At 44.7% G+C, this 19,729-nt stretch overlaps 2 protein-coding genes and 1 long non-coding RNA gene across 3 annotated transcripts in view; all 3 read right to left on the bottom strand.

Moving 5' to 3' along the window:
* Positions 1-19,729, bottom strand: part of LOC135977156 (syntaxin-binding protein 2-like) — a 252,736-nt gene that overhangs the window by 53,509 nt on the left and 179,498 nt on the right. The gene's annotated exons all lie outside the window — the stretch shown is intronic.
* Positions 1-19,729, bottom strand: part of LOC135977157 (uncharacterized) — a 125,108-nt gene that overhangs the window by 22,956 nt on the left and 82,423 nt on the right. The gene's annotated exons all lie outside the window — the stretch shown is intronic.
* LOC103307360 (maestro heat-like repeat-containing protein family member 2B) lies at positions 283-10,240 on the bottom strand. The gene is made up of 7 exons (XM_065576581.1): positions 10,144-10,240; positions 9,321-9,473; positions 7,991-8,145; positions 6,049-6,211; positions 5,407-5,600; positions 603-740; positions 283-394 (listed from the first exon to the last, which is right to left on the bottom strand). The coding sequence occupies exons 1-7, from the start codon at positions 10,150-10,152 to the stop codon at positions 310-312; spliced, it is 897 nt and encodes a 298-aa protein (XP_065432653.1). The 5' UTR covers positions 10,153-10,240; the 3' UTR covers positions 283-309.

Consider the following 19,729-nt stretch of genomic DNA (forward strand, 5'->3'; position numbering starts at 1 on the left):
CAGAAGAGGTCCAGGAATTCAAACTCTGTCTGTATCTCTCTCAGCCAGCACCAGTGGTTGTGTAGCTAGCATAGGCAATGACAGCAATAAAAATACCAGAGAGAGAATGACTCAGAAAGGTGTAATGAAATTCCCTGTGAGGTTTCCATATAAAGGAGGACCCATTCTACTATCTAAAATGACAATTACTCCTATGAACTGAACTGTACAACTCCCGAAAGAAAAGCAAACATGAGACAACAGTCTAATGGTGAAACCGCTCTTCAGAACCCTGTGTCTTACCTGGGCAAGGAAAGCTGTGCTGGTGACTCAGAGGTTTTCTGTTGGGGAATTCACCCAGGGGAGGAGGCTCTGTAAGATCTCAGGTGTTATTAGTTCAGCTCTTAGCAGAACACTGGAAGACAAAATAAACCGCTTATGGGGTAGATTGCACACTTCAAACACTCAGCTGCTCTGAGCATACAGCACTGATATCTAAGAATGGGAGTTGTGTGTTTCCACCCAGGGCACCCCCCACAAACCCATAAACTGGAGGTTCCCTCTCAGCCACTCTATTTGCTACTGATTCCCAAGACTAAAATCATGCCTCCTAGATCTCTTACCTCACCAGCAGACACACTCCCTCATGGTGAGTCTTGGGGTTTTCAAGCAGACTCTGTGTTCTCTGCTCCCTGAGCGCTCTCCCCAGTCTCTCATTCCCAGCTCTGAAAAGCACAGCCTCTAATGCTTGGATAGAAAGCCTGGGGAAAGAGAGGCACAGAACTGCAGCAATCAGTAGGAAGGTGCAGCCTGAACAGAGCGAGGAAGCCCCGGTTACTTGTCAGGTCTGCTGTTCATCGACAGTTCATCCATTGGCAATATCCTGGACACCAGTGTCCCTGGAAGGACTTGATGCCGGGAGGTAAGTTTCAGTCTCATACATCTCATATGACTAGTTTTGCTAGGGACAAAATTTTGCAGTCATTTTTTTCCTTTCTGCAAGGAGTATGGGCACTAGCAGAGTACAATAATATGGAAAAGATACATGATCAGGACCCAAACACTGGGGGCATAGTGTGGTGATTACTAATGGACATTTTGGGGTCATATCTCCTGATATGATGTGACAGAGTGCTGAAGGTTTGCACTTGAGTCAGCACTCTGGTCACTATTAGTACTAATTTGGTTCCTCACAGAAGGCCTAATTGGACAGAGGTGTACCTGATTACGAGGTCAGATTGGGGCTAGTGAGTCAAGGAACCAATCATTCCATTAACAGGGAAACTGTATAAAAGGACATGGGCAGGAGCTCTTTGAGGGGAACAGACAGAGAAAGAAACTTGGGTGACCAGATGTCCCGATATTTGGGGCTTTATCTTATACGGGTAGCTGTTACCCCCCACCGCCTGTCCTGATTTTTCACACTTGCTGTCTGGTCACGCTAGGAGAAACAGAAAGACAAAAAGCTAGGAGAGCCTGACAAAGTGAGGTCTCTGAGTGGAAACACCTTACCCCCCCACTTTTGGAGAAGAGTTTAGAAAGTTGAGGTACAATATAAAGGTGCTATGTATTGGTAGGGGGATTAAATAGACTATATGTTGGTGCTTACAAGCAAGAAAGTCTCAACGCAGTCTGTGTTTATGGAAGATGTGGGGGTGCAACACCCCTCTCTGTCACAGCTGGGGGCTCATCAGGGATTTCCCTGTTATCTATGCAAATGGAGAGCCTGTTGGAGAAGCCGGTGTAGAGGTTTTGGCACTCCGGGTGATGGAAGGAACACTGAAATGGATGGTGAAGCAGCAAAGAGAAGTGTAGAACAGGGGTTCTCAACCTTTCTGTTTCTGAGCCTCCCCCCACCCTCAACATGCTACAAATACTCCATGGCCCAGTTCCAGGCCTCTGCCCTGCCAGGCATCAGAGTTTGGGGCTCCTGGCTCTGGTTTTTAACCTCATGGGGTGCAGAGGCTCGGGGCTTTAGTGCAGGTGCTGGGCCTCAGGGCTCCAGCGTGGCTGGGCTCAGAGCTTCAGCTTTCTTCTCTAAGCCCCAGCTAGTCTAATGCCAGCCCTGCTTAGCGGACTCCCTAAAACCGGCCTGATTGAGAACTGCTGGTGTAGAAGACCCTACAGACCTTCCAACAATCCCACCATGCAGAAAAACAGCCTTTGCTTGCCTGGTAGGTTTAACAGCAAAAGAGCCTTCAGGAATTTATACAGGAGCAAGCCCAGGTCTGGCAACAACTCCTCCAAAGTCTGGCCAGTCCTGTGACAGGAAATGGAAACCAGGCACAGGAGATCAGACTCTGTAAAATGGGACCTGCGAACAACCCTGATTTGTTTTTGGTTACTCTTAAAGGAGCAGCAGTGAGACCTCATAGGGACAGAACAATGTGGGGCCTTCAGCTGACACCCTATTTAACAGGGGAAGCACATATATGGGTCTTAGTGATTAGCAGGCAAGAGATTATGACATGATTAAGGCAGCCATGCTGGACTAGGTGGGGCCTGTCCACAGAAAAGTACTGCCAGAAATGGAGAGTTGAAAGATGGATTGAGGGATTATGCCTCTGTGCATTTGGACAGAAATTAAAAGATTGGGCCACTCATTGGTAAGGCCAGATACTCAAACTGTGGGGGAGATCATGGACTGCATGATCCTGGAAGTTTCTTCAGAGTCTCCCTGAGCATACCCGAGCATGGGTTCTGTGGCGCCAGCCAGTTAATCTGGACCCCACAGTTAAAGTTACAGAGGAATTTACAGAGGCGGACATTCCCAGAGTGAGTCAGTGGTTTAAGGGACTAGATTTGAGAAGGACCAGAATGCCTCCAGCTGGGAAGGGCAGCAAGAAGAAGAGGGAGGCGCCTCAAGGAACTGTAGTGGGAGCTTGTCCTACAGTGTGCTACCGACATAGACGTGAAGGACATCTAAAAAGAGACTGTCCTAAAATGGACTGTGGATTTGCAGAGTTTTGTGGCTGGGATAAGACTCCCAGGCAGGGAAGGAAAAAGAAAGTACCTACCATATCGGTATGGGTAGGGAGGAGCCACCAAAGGGACTAATGGACACAGCTTCATCCTGTTTGTTAATCGGGCAGGAGTTAGTGAAACCCCACTGGAGACTTCCCAGAGGTAGGATCAAAACTGAATATGTATATGGGGACAATACATTCTGTCCAATGGCAGAGGTGACTCTGGAAATCAAGGGGAAGTTTAGGCAGAAACATGTAGGGGTAGTGGATGGATTGCCCCACTGCCTTCTACTGGGCATGGACTAGCATCCCTTTCTAACAGGGACACCAAGGCATGTATGGAGGCTCAGGAGGGTGGAAACAAAACCTGAAGGGCCAGGTAAAGAGGAAATATATGTAAAGGGGCTGGAGGAACCTAGACATGAAAGTACAAGCCACAGAGAAGGTGAGGATGCAGAAGTCCCCTGAGAGACAAGAGGGAGGAGAAAGAAAACAAAGGTCAAGAGTAAAGGTGACTTAAGATCATCCATTGGGGTCAAACAGTCATCAGAGCCCTTACCACCAGGATCTCAGGAGTGGGCATCCCGAGAACACTTTGGAGGGACTCAGCACAGTCTGTGTTCATGGAAGAGGCCGGGGCACAGCATACCACCCCTCACATATAGGTATCTAAAATGGGCCTGCACATGGGCCAACAGCATGAGCAGAACACTTGTGTCTGCAGCGCCAGCAATCACATAGCTAGGTACCCATCCATGTGAACAAATTCAAGTTTTGTGGACAAAGCTTAGGCACCCTGACTCACTGTGGCCACTACATAAGACCAGCCTTACTGGGTCAGTCCAATGGTCCATCTAGTCCAGTATACTGTCTTCCAACAGTGGTCAATGCCAGCTTCTTCAGAAGGAATGAACAGAACAGGGCAATCATGAAGTGATCCAATCCCTGTTGTCCAGTCTCAGTTTCTGGTGGTCAGAGGCCTAGGGACACCCAGAGCTTGGGGTTATATCCCTGACCATCTTGCCTAATAGCCATTGATGGACCTGTCCTCCATGAATTTATCTAATTCTTTTTTAATCCAGTTATACTTTTGGCCTTCACAACATCCCTTGGCAATGAGTTCCACAGGTTGACTGTGTGTTGTGTGAAGTAGTACTTATGTTTATTTTATAGCCACTGCCCATCCGTGAACAGAGTTTACATCCTGGTTTCCTGGGAAAATTCAGAGACATTATAAAACCCTGAAGTCTGTAATTTGAGCACCTTGTTGGCATAGAATAAAGAAACACAACAATAATAGAAACTAATAATGTTGTGAGATTGGTGGGAAATGTACATTAATGGGCTATCAGAGCTGAAGTCAACTGATGACTCAGGAATCTCTTAGTGTTAACTGGCGAGGGGCACAGAGTGGGTGCCGAGTGGTCTGGTATGTACATTCTAGTTCACTAAAAGATTGCCATATGAGTCTCAAATAAAAGCCCATGTCACCAATAACATTGTGAAACACATGTACAGATGCGGTGTAAAGAGTCATGTATATGCATTGAAAATTACATTTTTATGATCTGTGTCTAGGGATTAGTCACCAGGAAAGGTGAAAAAAATGGTTTTCTTTCAGGGAAGAAATGTTTATCCATCTGTTTCTTTATCTCTAAATTAAGCATGTAGGGTTCACATTCAGTTCAGAAGGACTGTGAGAACTTCAAAGAAAGAAAAGTAACAGGAAGTAGACAGGGGGTGGGGACCCAATTTTGGGGTACACATCAAAGGTGTGCTCTAGTATATTTGGGGGACAAAGAAGACACCCTGACATCTTTCACTTAGGAAGTAGATGGACAGTGATAGGGACAGCGGGGTTGCTATCAGGCGTGATTGAGAACTTTGGGTGAGAAACATCTTTAGACAGGAGGTGAACCTGTTGGTTAAGTTTAGTCTCTAAGAGCATGTTATGATTTCATTTTACATGTAACCATTTTTTGCTCGCATTCTTACTCACTATCACTGGAATCTCTGTTCTTTGATCATCTCTGTTCTTGTTTGCATTATAAATATATCTAAGTGCTGTGTGTTTTGCCGTATAGTATAAGTAATAAAGTATAGAGTTTAAAGTATAAGTAATAAACTGGTGTGTACTGTTCCAGTGGGAACAGCAGGCCTGGTAATTCTGTGGGTGTTCAGTGGATAAAGGTCCGGACACTATATGGAACGGTCAGAAGACTCAGGTGTTGGTGTGTGCCTATCACTAACCTGTACAAAGTGTCTGAGGAGGCCTGGATGGCAGAGTTTGTTTTGCCAGAGCCTGGTCGTTTCAGGGAAGTGACCCACAGCAGGCACAGACAAGACTTCCTCACTCTAAGGGCAGGCAATGGTAAGGTGCCTCGTAACCCTGGGAACTCCTGGGGAGTGTCACACAACTCTATTGGAATTCTCTTTGTTTCTCTCCCTTCCTTCTAATTACCGGCAAGGGTCGCCCTCAGTATGTTGTAGGTCTTTTTGGAATTCCCTCTGGCTGCTTATCCTTGGCAAAGGCATCTCCTGTCCTAGGGTTCGGCTGATCTGCTGCAGGAGAACAGGAAACAACTCTGGGAGCAGCTCCTGCACAGCTTTGCTCGACTGCAGTGCTGACACCACCTCAAAGATGGCACATGTTGCCTGAAAGGAGAGAATGGTAAAAACTGAGATCTCTTCCCAACACCATCACACCCTCTCTCCCCTTCTGAGATCTGCTGTACTAAATTCTCACTTCTGCCAGTAACTTGAATGACTGCGAGCAACTCGCTTAACTCGTGGCTCAGTTTCCCACATCTGCACAAATGTGGATGACCTACCAAGGCATGTTGTGAGTCCTAAGAAATATTTGCAAAGCACTGTGAGAAACCTGGTTCAAAGACTTTCTAATTGCCAGATGTTATTAAGTAAATCAGCCACATACTCTAAAACTGCCGTATTTGTTCCACAGACAGCAGAGCTGGACTCAGAGAAACAGTACATCAGAGGAGAAGTGCCCACACAGCAATATTATACCACACTTCTAGCTTTGCATCAGCAGGATTGTCACAGGGCAGAGGAAAGCCTGAAAGACGTGTCTGTCTTTACTTACTGAGAGAGGTTCAGCAGCTGCCCAATCCCTGTCGATTTCAGTCTCTGAGGTGATGCGGCCTTCTTGTCTTGTTGAAGTCTTTATCTTGTCTATCAGGATCTTTAGGACTTGAGTGGCAAGCAAGGGGTCTCCCCCCAGAGATCTCCACAGCTCAGTGATGTCACTGCAATTTAACAGAAGTTACATGTGACCCCTGGACACTTTTGTGGCTCAAACTGAATACGTCATATTTAAGTAAAGACCAAATTTTCTCCTTGCCAATCATGAGAAAGTTAGGAGTACTGTCCTCCTTTAACGCTCCTCGTGTTTCAATATTGAGTTTCCAGTTACAGAACTAGGTTAAGTGACCTAGTCTTACTGCAGCCTCACCATTAATACTAGACTTCAGAAGGACAGGACACAGAGCGCCAACCTCAGTTCCTGCTTTCCCATTTTCCAGTAAATATGGAATCATGAACATGTGGCTACAAAGATCTAGGGTTTGGAAGGCAAATTGATGAAGGAAAAGCCATATTCCTACTAACTGGTGTGATATAGCACGGCCAGAGGACAGCAGGAGAGTGATAGATGGGAGATAAGTAAGCCCCAGGATGATGAGAGCCTTAGTCCCTGTAGAAGGAAGGGAGGCTGATACAGATTAATTAGAGGACCTGAAACCAATTAAGCCAATTAGAGCACCTAAAGCCAGTCACCTGATAAACCCCCCTTGCTTCAATCAGACAGTTTGAGGAGTTGAAGCAGAGTTGTTTGGTGTTGGAACAGAGAGCAGTTTGGAGGAAGCAGTTTGGAGAAGTGCTGTGGCGGGCCAGAAGACCCTAGCTAAAGGGAAACCCAGCTTGTGCAGAGCAGAGGGACTCTAGAGACACAAGGGGTTGGGAGAAACTTGGCCCAAGCGGAGAGAGGGCAGGAAGCCACACAAGCCGAAGGGCCAGAGAGGGAAGTAGCCCAGGGGAAGGAATCGCTAGTTCAAGTGGTTCACTGCTATCCCTAGAGCCCCTGGGCTGGGACCCAGAGTAGAGGGTGGGCCCAGGTCCCTCCCTTTCCATTCCCCTTTTCAGATACTAATGGGACAGTTGATACCCCAGTTCAGGGGTGAGAAATGGTGCCTGCACCCACACAAGAGGAGAAAGTACGGGACGCAACATAATAGTGCCGGCAATTTGCCACACTGCATATACAATTATGAGACCAAATATTCGTGACCATCCTATGTCCCCTTCACAAAGGGTGTCCCTACCCTCTGTTTGCCAGAAGCTGGGAATGGGCGACAGGGGATGGATCACTTGGTGATTACCTGTTCTGTTCATTCCCTCTGGGGCACCCGGCATTGGCCACTGTCGGAAGACAGAATACTGGGCTAGATGGACTTTTGGTCTGATCCAGTATGGCCGTTCTTATGGTCTTAGATTCCAGCACTGATAACTGATAACTCAGTTAGGGATCTTTAAATGAAATGATGGATCTGCTTCCAGTCTAGTTTTACGTACCCAGGACAGCAACTCTATTCTAGCAGCCACACCCTCACTGATACCAAGCAGAGGTCTGATGATAATATTGGCTCTATTCTTTGTAATCAGCCAGGGATTTGGACTTGAAGCGGTCATGCTACCAGGAAACCAACAGCCACTGCTAATTTCCAGAGTGAGGTCAATTCAGGTGTCTAGAGAGGTAGATGTTTCCAACAATACACTCCAGTTATGCCAGTAAAAATAGGTCTTTAGGATATCAAAGCAGCTATTAATTAATGGAAACAGAATGACACTTAGTTTCTCTCCACACCCCACCTTAACATGCTCTTGGACCTTCCTGTAGAAAGACCCAGGCTATTAACCTTTAGGAATTATCCCAAACTGTTTGCTGCTTAAATAAAGCCCTACATCTCCCAGTATAGTGGTGGGATCCATGTTTCACCAAGATGAATGCAATAGGTAGCAGTATATACCTGTCTATCGGCAGAGGTTCACCGAGGAGGCTGGAGATCACTGTCTCTAGGTCACGGTGAGCTAAAATGGACACCGCCTCCACCAGGAACTGCTTCAAGCTGCCCTCCTGGATAGTAGGCATGTGGCTATATATTATAACCAGGATATCTGGCACCTGGAAGGAACAAAACCAGAAAGAAATGTCCCTTTTTCTTTCTCTCCATTCATTCTACAGAATCAAAATCTTTATTTAGCTATTTAGCCAGTTGCTGCTTTTTTAGAAATTCCTCACTTCAAGAAACAAATGTTCAAATATGTTTGCATAAATTTAACCCACAAAAATTGCCCACACTTGGCTGTAAAAACTAACACTGACACACACATATACATACCAGGTAATGTAATGTGGTGGTGCCCAGCTATGCATTAAATAAACCAGTTCGCATGCACAAAAGAAGGCTTTACTTGCCCACATTTTGCAGGTGTGATTTAAGCAGCCAAATCTGACCATTTGCCTCGAAGAATGCCTAGTTCATAAACAACCACAAGCACAAAATATGCAAGTGCTTTAAACACAGCGTGCAAATGCCTGGGACTATGAACAGGTGATGACCTCTCATATTCACTCCTGGCCCTTCACATCTTCAAAACACTGTGCAAACATGGCAGTTCTGCTGCGAGGGTTCCCTGTCCTGAGACCTTTCACCAGCCTTGTTAGAAGATTTGTGGAGTGCTCCTTTCATCTAGCCCTAACGCACTGGGCTCCAGAATAAGGCATATAAATAGTGGATCCCAAAGACACTATAGTTTTCTCCCTCCCTCCCCCCTTCTATTCTTAAAGGGTACGTCTACACAGCAAAAAAAAAATCTCACAGCAGTGTAAAAGTGTAGCTGTTCCTGGTTGGGCTGGAGCCCAGGCTCTGAAACCTGGCAAGAGGGTGGGTCTCAGAGCCCAGGCTCCAGATTGACTTGGAATGACTACAGTGCTATTTTTATCCAGGTAGCCCTTAGCCATAGGCCTCCTAATAACTGGATGATTCCAAGTGCCAGTCATTCTGTCTTGTTGTATTTTCCCCAGAGTCTGTTTTTTCAAGCCTTTCTTGGCTGAATACTGTGGCAACAAGCTAGACAAATAAATAACCAACCATCTTCCTTTTCCCTTGGATTATCTCTGTCTACTGCGATTGATTCTGCCATTGATTGATTGATTGATCTTAGGGTAGGAGCAGAGATGGGATTGACTCTATGTTCGAGGGGGAGACACAGCAAGATTTTTGCTCATTACACATGAGGGCAAAGATCTAAAAGCCTAGAGTTTAGACAGAAAACCTCTCCAGTTTCCCGTTTTACCTTGTCCAGCATGGCATCTCCACACTCCTTCAGGATTATTTTCATCCACAGTCCAGCTGCCGTGGCACAGGTGGGGCTGGCAGACAGCATACCACCCAATGTGGCCTTAATAAAGTCTGTGGCCTGTTCTGAGGGAAAGTACTCACTAACAACCTGGGAACAAATCAAAAACAGGAGAGACTGCAATGATGTCTGGCTTTTTAAAAATGGAGGCCTAATATCTCTATGAAAAGATATATGCATCAACAAATTGTTAATTAGCCTCTTGTCTAGTGAGCCATTTGTGATTACAATTCTCTCTACAGTCTATATACGACATTTTTGTATTCTACACTAATGATATCAGGTTAGAGACAAAGCCTCTGTTGCACAATTAGCACAACATTGTATTGGATATGCAGGAGGTAAGTTTCCAGTGTGTATTCTCTTATATACACTGCATCTTTTTACAACATATAAAATGAAGTAAAGAGAGGCATGCACACAAATATAGGCTAAGGCAAACCCACAAGGTGACAGAATGAAGACTGGGTGGTTTCTCAGCTTGATGTTCCACTAACAGTTTTTTCTCATGGATGGCTGGATAGGTACATGTGTGTGCAGCTGCGTGCGTATTTTCATGTGCGTGCAACATTCTGTGGAATCTGGTTTTTACATGGCATTCATAGCACACATCTATGAAAAGCATCTTGCCGGTTACTAGCAATGAATGCCCCGCTCCCACAGCTCACTCCAAGTATGGAAAGGCATCATGAAAGCGTAAATGTAAAATGAATGGTGCCCCGTCACTAGAACATCCGCACAAGCTTTTTGAGTCAGTTACCCTGGCCATTTTGGAAGATGCCTGAAACAGAGCCTCAGGGTCTGGAGCTGTTAGTGCTTCACGAAGATATCTCAGCTCCTCCGCTGCTGACCCCAGATTCATGGACTGGCCTGGAGTGGAGAAAAGGAGAAAAAGTACTGTAACGATTAATGAAACTGAACCTCTATTGCATGGATATTCATACAGAAGGATCCATGTGCTATGCTGTTATCAGCATAGTGTAAAATCTTGGCCCCATCAAAGTCAATGGCAAAACTCCTGTTGACTGTAATGGAGTCGGGATTACACCCTAAATGTCTGAAAGTTAACGGCAGTGGTATGTTACTGTGAATGATACAGGATTGAACAAGCACTGTATTCAGCTTGGAGCAGCTTTCTGGGTGTGTCTGGTTTCAGTAGCCTCTCTGCTCTCAGTATTTAAATCTAATCTCATATTCAAGTACAAGTCATGCAGGTAGATCTCAGGTTCCAATGTAGAGGTGAATCCCTCCACTAAACTCTCATTGTAAAAGAGATGGGGCTGGACAAAAACTTCGGCAGGAAACCCAGGCTCATCAGTCACTTCTAAACAATGCTGGGATTTCTATCTTGTACATGCAAAGATTGGAGTCTCTTCTTCTGTTTCTGAATCACCAACACTGTTTTTTAGGACTGATTAATAATAATTGGAAATAAGGTGACCAGATGTCCCGATTTTATAGGGATAGTCCTGATTTGGGGGGTCTTTTTCTTATATAGACTCCTATTTCCCCCCACCCCTGTCCTGAGTTTTCACATTTGCTGTTTGGTCACCCTAATTGGAAATGGCCTTAAACAATAACCAAGCCCTATCCCTTTACATCTAACCATTAGGTGAAAAGAATATCCTACTCTTTCACAGAGGGGAAAATGGCCTACACTTACTGCAGTAGCTTTGAATGCTCATGACAGAGGGCTGCTGGAAGAACTTTTTGTTTAAAGAATTATTCCGGGAAACCCCTCCAATACAGCCAGTGGCAGGGTAAAGAGAATGAAAATGTTTAGTATCAAGGGCTTGTCAACATGGAGAGAGTCAAGAAAGCTAATCCAAATTTATTTTCAAAATGCATTAGTTAAACTTCATTAAACACCTGTGGGGACACACTTATTTAGAATTAAAGGGGCCTTATTTCAGATTAGTTTCATTCATGTAATTCACTAAAATTAATAAGGGCCATTTTAATTCAGAATCAGAGCATCCACACATGTGTTTAATGCCACTTTAAATTTACACCTTTAGTTCATTTGGATTAACTTTCCTTAGTGTCCCTGTGTAGAGAAGCCCTAAGGAATTTAGCAGATATCTACCTGTATGCAGACCGTTTATTATTTGTACAGTTCCCAAAAGTGTGCTAGGCTCTTTACACATCATAATCTTCTCTTCTAATGAGGTATTTACAAGATGCTACCATTCTGTTATCTAAGTGCTAACAGACAGGACAGAAAGAACTAGACAGGCAGAAAAATGGACATTACAACAGTGAAAGAAGGTGAAGAGTTACTTATACCTGCTAATGGTCTCCTCACCTTGTATACAGAGAAGGCAGCTGATACAGTCAACCACCCACTGACGGGACGTGGCCAGTGAATCACAGCTGTATGGTGCTATTAGTCCAATCAGAGATCCAAACTGATTAAAAGTTTCCTGAGTCTAATTACAAAAGAATGAAGAATGAATGTTCTCCAGCTGTACAAGACTTCACTTGCCATCCTTATTGTTGCTACCAGTCAGCTCTGTGTTTTTGGGGAACCAGGGCACAGTATCTAGCCTGTGTGTCTCATGAAGGACACCCCTCACCCCCGTCTCTGTTTGAACCAAAACCGATCAGAGTAAAGGTTTGCAGAGAACAATGAAGGGCATGGGGAGACACACCTAGACCCCTCCTGACAAGGGTGACAAGATTAAGACATCTCAATTTTTGCATACAGAATGAAGAACAGAGACAACTCCCCTAGCCTCATCTGCATGAAAGATGGGACAGGGATTAGCATAAAGAATGAGGAAAGGGGAACCGCACTGAACTCTGGGACCAGAAAAGCAGGGACGCACTGCATCATGGGAATCCCTGCTCCAGATGCTAATGAACCTACGCCTGCACACACGGCTCAGCAATTATCAGAGCAATTCTAGTAATAAATCTTTGACTGATATCCCATAATACTGAAGCAGCCTAGTTGCCTTGTGAGCTCCCTGGAAGAAAACAACACCCATAGCCAAGAGTGATCAGCTCCTATTGTCTAGCCCAGGGGTCGGCAACCTTTCAGAAGTGGTGTGCCGAGTCTTCATTTATTCACTCTCATTTAAGGTTTCACGTGCCAGTAATACATTTAACGTTTTTAGAAGGTCTCTTTCAATAAATCTATAATATATAACTAAACTATTGTTGTATGTAAAGTAAATAAGGTTTTTAAAATGTTTAAGAAGCTTCATTTAGAATTAAATTAAAATGTAGAGCCCCCTGGACCGGTGGCCAGGACCCGGGCAGTGTGAGTGCCATTGAAAATCAGCTCGCCTTTGGCATGCGTGCTATAGGTTCCCTACCCCTGGCCTAGCCTAAAGAAAATCCTTGAGCCATCAGTTTACCCATAAACAAATCTAGTGTTCTCCCTTGAGCCATTGTATTTTCTCTACAAAACCCCCGACCTATGCCCAAGTAAGGGTTCTGATGTATAGACCCAAACTCTGCATCAGTGCCATTGGGATTCCATCTCCTGACTGATCGTGCTGGGGGCTCTGCCTGTCTTCAGCACTCAGGACCCTGAGCTACCACCACCACCTGGGAACCCTGACCAGTTCAAGCCTCATGGAGTGGGGGAGATCCCTCTCTCTCTCTCTCTCTCTCTCTCTCTGTGTTTTCTTTTCTACCTCAGGTATTAACCTTTAAAATGTAACTTATGTTTGTTTAGCCCTCCTTGAGTAGTTATCACTATTATTCAATAAATAACTTTTATGGTTCAGCTGGTTGCTTCTCTCTCTCTCTGAATTTTACTCTTTTGTGTTTTTAGCTTCCCCCATTTACTCAGCAGCAACACTTCTTGTACCTAAGCTAAAGATCCCTGTGGTGCCCAAAAATACTGTGGGGTTTTCTCATCAAATGTGTTACTCCCAGTACAATTGTAATGTGAAAGTGTGATAGGGACGTGTTAAACTTGGGGCACATAAGGGAGGGGCAGCTGAAAGTGCTGTTCAACCCAGCCTATTGAGACCAGGGGCACATAAGGGTACCAGCTTGAAAGTGCTGCTTAACTCAGCCCACTGAATACAGGGACATATGAGGGGATCAGCTGGGGCGTGCTGATTGACTTGCTCTGCTAGTGTGTGTGTGTGCGCGCGCGCATCTTCATCTAGTTCTAGTTATTAGCCCTGGGGAACCTAGGTCCTGCAGGGTAGCTCCATTGGGAGCTCCATTGGGAGGGGACTTGTAGAAGGAAGGAGTAGAGCTCCATATGAACACACAAGTGACATAAGCCCCACATTAATAAAATTACAGAACCCTCCCCCTACCCAGAAGAGTAACCCTAATCAATGAGCCTACCCAAAGTGACGGGCACATCTGATAACATTGTGCCTCTGATTCCTGTACTGAACTGGGGAATGCACATTGGAAAACATAATCCCAATTGTACATACAAATGGATGGGGTCTAAATTAGCTGCTATCATGCAAGAAAGAAACCTCAGAGTCATTGTGTACAGTTCTCTGAAAGCATCTGCTCAACATGCAGTCAAAAACCATAACAACATGTTAGGAACCATTAGGGAAGGGATCGATAATAAGACAGTAAATATTATTATGCCACTGTATAAATCTACAGTACCCCCACACCTTGAATACTGCGTGCAGTTTTGGTCATCTCATCTCAAAAAAGATAGGTTAGAATTAGAAGAAATCCAGAGAAGAGCAACAAAAACGATTAGGCGTATGGGACAACTTCTCGTACAAGGAGAGATTAAAAAGACAGGGACTTTTCAGCTTTGAAAAGAGACGACTAAGAGGGAATATGATAGAGAACTATAAAATCATGACTGGTGTAGAGAAAGTCAATAAGGAAGTGTTATTTAGCCCTTCACATAACACAGGAACAAGGGGTCACCCAATGAAATTAATAGGCAGCAGTTTTAAAACAAACAAAAGGAAGCATTTCTTCACACAATGCAGTCAACCTGTGGAACTCATTGCCAGGGAGATGTTGTGAAGGCCAAAAGTATAACTGGGTTCAAAAAAGAATTAGATGAGTTCACGGAGGATAGGTCCATCAATGGCTATTAGCTAACATGGTCAGGGATGCAACCCCATGATGTGAGTGTCCCTAAGCCTCTGACTGCCAGAAGCTGGGGCTGGGACTGTCCAACGGGGGATGGTTCACTTGACAATTGCCTTGTTCTGTTCATTCCCTCTGAAGCATCTGGCAGCCACCACTGTCAGAAGACAGGATACTGGGCTAGAAGAACCATTCTCCTGGGGGATCCAGGATAGCCACTCTTATGTTTTATGTTCTTAGCTGATTAAATAGAAATTCAGCTTTAGCATCCTGGGAGCATAAGAACCAAGAATGCATTTGTGACACTGGCAGACCAGTCAACCTGTGTATGACCCATAATAACTTAACCATAGGCGCTTCTACTGTATCAAGAGTTCACTTGCATGTGAATTTCTAAGAGATGTATTAGTCTAGCAATCATCAACTCATTCAAAAATGAACAATAGAGGCTAAGTGTATTTGTCTGTTTATCTATACCCGGTTAGAAGTTTCACAATGTAACCAAATTAGCTTGTAGATGCTAATTCCCTTTCATGTCTTAATTGCCTTAATTATGTATGCAAGGTGTTCAGTTAACCTGAAAATCAAAGATGTAAGACACTCCAGGAAACCAATCATTTCTACATTATCTTCAGCTTAACTATCTGTGTTATAATGGAAGAACGGCTAATTACCTTATGTGAAGGAATGTAACTAGTTCTTCAAAGCAAAGTACAACAGGTGATCTGCATTGGGGGAAGGTCCTTCTGTGACAATTTCTGTGAGGTCGGCTTGTCAGCCTGCTAGAATAGCTATAAAAGAGAAGGCTTGGGCCTGGGCCTATCATCTCTAGTCTGCTTAAACTCTGAACAGGGAAAGTGTAAGCCATAGGACAGAGATTTTCCAAATAACATTTGGAATAACCTGGAAAGTGCATGGAAAAAACTAACAGACTTTACATCTGAGCTGCCTTTGGATTCTGATCTGTTGGGATGATTCCAGAGAGACTTTTACAAATCAGCAGTTTATTCCATCACTGTTGTGATCCTGAACTATGAACATTGAAAGTCACTTGTATGGATATTGTTTATTCAACCATGTGTAACTCTCTTCTTTCTTTTAACAATAAATCTTAGATTTAGTTATTAAGGATTGGCTGACAGCATGATATTTGGGAAAGACCTGAGATTCATATTGACCTGGGGATAAGTATCTGGTCCTTTATGATCAGTGAACCTCACATATGGTGAGCCAGGTTTTCAGTAACCCCTCACTATATTAAACATAGAATATCAGGGTTGGAAGGGACCTGAGGAGGTCATCTAGTCTAACCCTGTGCTCAAAGCAAGACTAATCCCCGGAGAGATTTTTACCCCACTTCCCTAAATGGCCTCCTTAAGAATTGAACTCACAACGCTGGGTTTAGCAGGCCACTGCTCAAACCACTGAGCTATCCCTCCCCTTTCTTCCAAGACATGGATGTTTAGATGGGAGCCAAGGTCTGGACTGCCAAAAGGGGACTGCATTTGGCATCTTGTTAACTAGGGTGGGAGCTCTTCTGTTGTTGACTTGGTGAATTTAATTATAGAATAAGCCATCAGTTTGGGGGATTGTCTGCCCTCTACTTCTTGCAGTCTGCCTGGAGTGTGGTCACAGCATTGTTGTGTAAACCTCTCTCTTCTGGAAGCAGGGGGATCTTAGTCACCTTGAGATCCCAGCTGCTGCCCTGGAAGTTTTTCATGCATTTGCGTGGAGTGTCAGATCTGATATAAGTAGGGAAGTCAGCTAAAGGAAGAAATAAAGAGTAAGAGGCTATACTCACTGTGCTATTAACTGTCTCTTGATATGCAGTCAGCAGCTGGGTGCTGGCCTGCAAGGCCCTTTCTCTCTCCCACTCCTTCTCTGAACTGAACCATGGCCTTAGTAGCTGTTGGTAGAGCAGGGGAATGGACAGAGTTAGTACCAGAAAATCCCTCCCAAAAGTTCCTCTTAAACAGGTTTAATTGTCACTAAAATCCCTCTCCAAAGCATCTGACCTCCATGTAGCAAAGGAATTACATGTCTAATGGAAGAGCCCCTTAGATATACAAGTCCCAGGGACCAGATTCACCTCTGGTGGTTGAAGCCAAAGGAGGTACATGAGAGATGAATCTGGGCCCGTGTATGTGATGTCTGCTGTAGACTGTCTGATGGGAGCTGTCTAGCACTTTGCATGCTGTTTGATGTCTGCTGCTGTGGTCTGTTTCCTGGGCAACTTCTCCCACGTCGAGTGGCAAAATGACAGAGAGGAGCATTTCTTTTTATTAATTTGAATAAGAGCAGAGAAGTCTTATCCTGAAGGTGCATCAAACTCCCCACCCTTCAGCTCTTCAAGATATTCTGTTCATGTCTGAGGAACAAGAAGTCTCCTCTGAATGAGTTTCCATACACAGGGCTTAACTCAATATTAATGAATTCCTCTTCGAAGAAATGATCAGTTTCAACTGGTTCTCTTGGATTTGGCTACTGCAGGGTGATTTTCTTGCCGGTCCAAGTAGTGTCAACTCCATTGTAAGAACTCGATCCCAATCCAGCCCTGGCATAAAATGGCATAGCTTCCGTGGATTTCAATGGGGCAAATGCCCACTTATCACAAGGAAGAATGTAGTGCTTTCTCCCTAAAATTAACTCCGTTGTGGAAAATTCCTCCACAACTGAAGCTTGACCCCCTAAATCTCTGACTCTTCCCTGCTGTAACACAAGAAACAAACAATCTCCACCGCGGTTCAATGGTCTACTCACATCAAACATTTCCTGGAACCAGTCTGTGGTTGGTTCTTCCTCCAGCAAAGTCTTCATTAGCTTGCCAAGGGCTTCCACGGACCTCATGTACAGTGACTGAAACCAGAAGAGAAGGAGTGAGGCTCAGCGCATATCATTTGTGTGTGGGGGCTGGGGAAAGCTAACCATAACCTTGCCAGGGAGGCCATGTGTGACTGCCATTACCCAGTGCCTGCTGGGCAGAAATACAGTGGATGGTGCCAGAGGAGAATTGTTGTCACGTACCTGTATATGCAGAGCATCCTTTGCTGTCTCGCCTTCCTCTTTCGTCTTCTCCAAGGGAGGAAGGGGAAATAAACTTTTGAAACACTGATCTATGAGCTCACGGTTTTCCTCCAAGGTCAAAGATGGTTTGAGTTTGCTGGCAGAAGAAAGAGAGAAAAGTCATGCATTAGACTCAGTACCACCTCCAAGTAAAAGAGTGGGTCCAATGGCTAGAGATTGCCCCAGTCTAGAACCCCAAATACAAACAACCCTTCACTTTGCAGCTGAGCACCTCTTTGCACCTCTATTAAGTATTGGCTCATCTAGAAGTAAAGCTAAAGCTTCAAGTCCCCTTTTTAGAGAAACCCACAAGCTTCCTTCCCCCTGCCAGCTAGCCAGACACCTCCCTCCCCATCTGAACTCTCCTCCATTGTACTGCATGCCCCACAACCTCCAGTCTTGTGTCTTTCAAGCACAAACCTCCAAATGGACACATTCAAACCCTCAAGAATGAAAGTTCTGCTGGTGAGCAGCATGTGAGCCAAATCCTGCAGGCATCAGACTGCTCCCAACCTGACACTCCTGAATTAACAAATAAGAAGTCATCACAGTGCCAGGAAATGTGGCAGAAAATAGCCTACCTCAGGTGTTCAATGGCAAGAATTGCCTTGTAGCGAACTGGAGATGCCAGGGAATCCAGTGGTTCCTTTTTAATGAAGTCCTGAAATGCATTAATAGGGACATAAAAAATGGGAAATGGATTTGAAAGGCAGAGAGGTCTTCCTCTCCCACCCTGAAATAGGGCCATATGCCACACCTGTAATAAACAGACACCGTACTCAGCAGGCTCTCTGCCTCTGAAATGGACCATAGGGCCATCTGCAGGCTATACGGAGGACAGAAAGATAATTCACCAGACACAAGCCATTCCTTCCAGTTACAGCCCACAATATGTTAGCATCTCTGCCGAGCTCAGAGTGGACCCAGCATTCGGGGTGCCATGCAGGTAGCTCATGAGACTGCAGTAGTACAGTCACAGCCAATGGATAAAATAACATCTCCCTGGAAACCCAGTCTTATTGCATTACAACAAACTCCTTTGTACTTCAGTCCTCAAAGCTCCTAATCACTCACCAGCATGTAGCCAAGGAGCTCCTGTTTGTAAGAGAATTCGAACTCCTGGGAGTCTCTGGTCTCCAAGATGGCACAGCTAATCTCCGTGACATTCTGGATGAGAGTTAGTTTTAGGTACATATCCTACATAATCCAGAAGGAGAAACAAGGGAATGTGGATGAGAAACTGAGAGAAGAACCAGAGTCCAGAAGATAAAGATCAGGAATTAAATCTAGCCTCAGGAGAGAAGAGAGGTGTCCGCAGACCCTAGAAGGCAGAGGACCCCAGCTCTGCACCCACCTCAGAAGAAAAGAAAACCCACGTTCATCAAATAAATCCAGGTCCACTTACACCAGAGCAACCAGGACTCCTGCTTGATGTAGCAAGGAAATCAAGCTTTGTGCAATTTAAACAAGCAACTTGTGTATAGAAAATGCAAGACCTGAGAGCGGATTATTTAGAATTTACCTTGTTCGTAACAGTGATGCCCAGCACCTGAAAAACGAAATGCAAAACAGCTCTTAGCAATGTATGTCCAACATAACACACATCCTCAAAATGTCCTGGCTGGTGAATATGGAGCAGAGAGAAATCACTATTGTTAAATCTTCCAAAAGGCAGGAAATGTATCCAGAGGGGGTGTTTTGTAGAGGTCAATATCAGGGGCCATCCTATGTAATATTTGCATTTGTGAACTACTAGAAGATATCAGTTTGGTTCAACTGTTTTTGACAATGCCTAAGTGAGAGTCTCAGTCAGATAGGGCAGAATTGAATGGCAAAGTGACGTGGAGAGGTTGCACGGAGATGAGAGTCAGTGCCTGCAGTCAGACACCTAGGGAACAGAAATAAGGAGCACACAGACAAACAAGAAGACAGATAAGAGGTAAGGGAAGTAGTGTGTCCAAGAAACAGAGTGACAGCAAATCAACTAAATACAAGCTAGCACTAGTCTCTCTTTGCTAGCGAAAGATAGAGCTAGATACAAATACATATTAGGGGAGTTAGTGTTATTCTGAATAGCCTGAGTGTGACTGCATCTGAATTACTGTGTAGCTGTGGTCTACAGAATTTCAGAAGAATATAGAGAAACTAGAGAAAATACAAAGAAGAGTAATAAAAATGATACAACATGTGACAGCTCACGCTCCGTCCATTACAGTTTTAAATTTGAGTTATGTGACAAATTA

This window comes from Chrysemys picta, chromosome 22, assembly GCF_011386835.1.
Source record: "Chrysemys picta bellii isolate R12L10 chromosome 22, ASM1138683v2, whole genome shotgun sequence".
Taxonomy (NCBI): domain Eukaryota; kingdom Metazoa; phylum Chordata; order Testudines; family Emydidae; genus Chrysemys; species Chrysemys picta.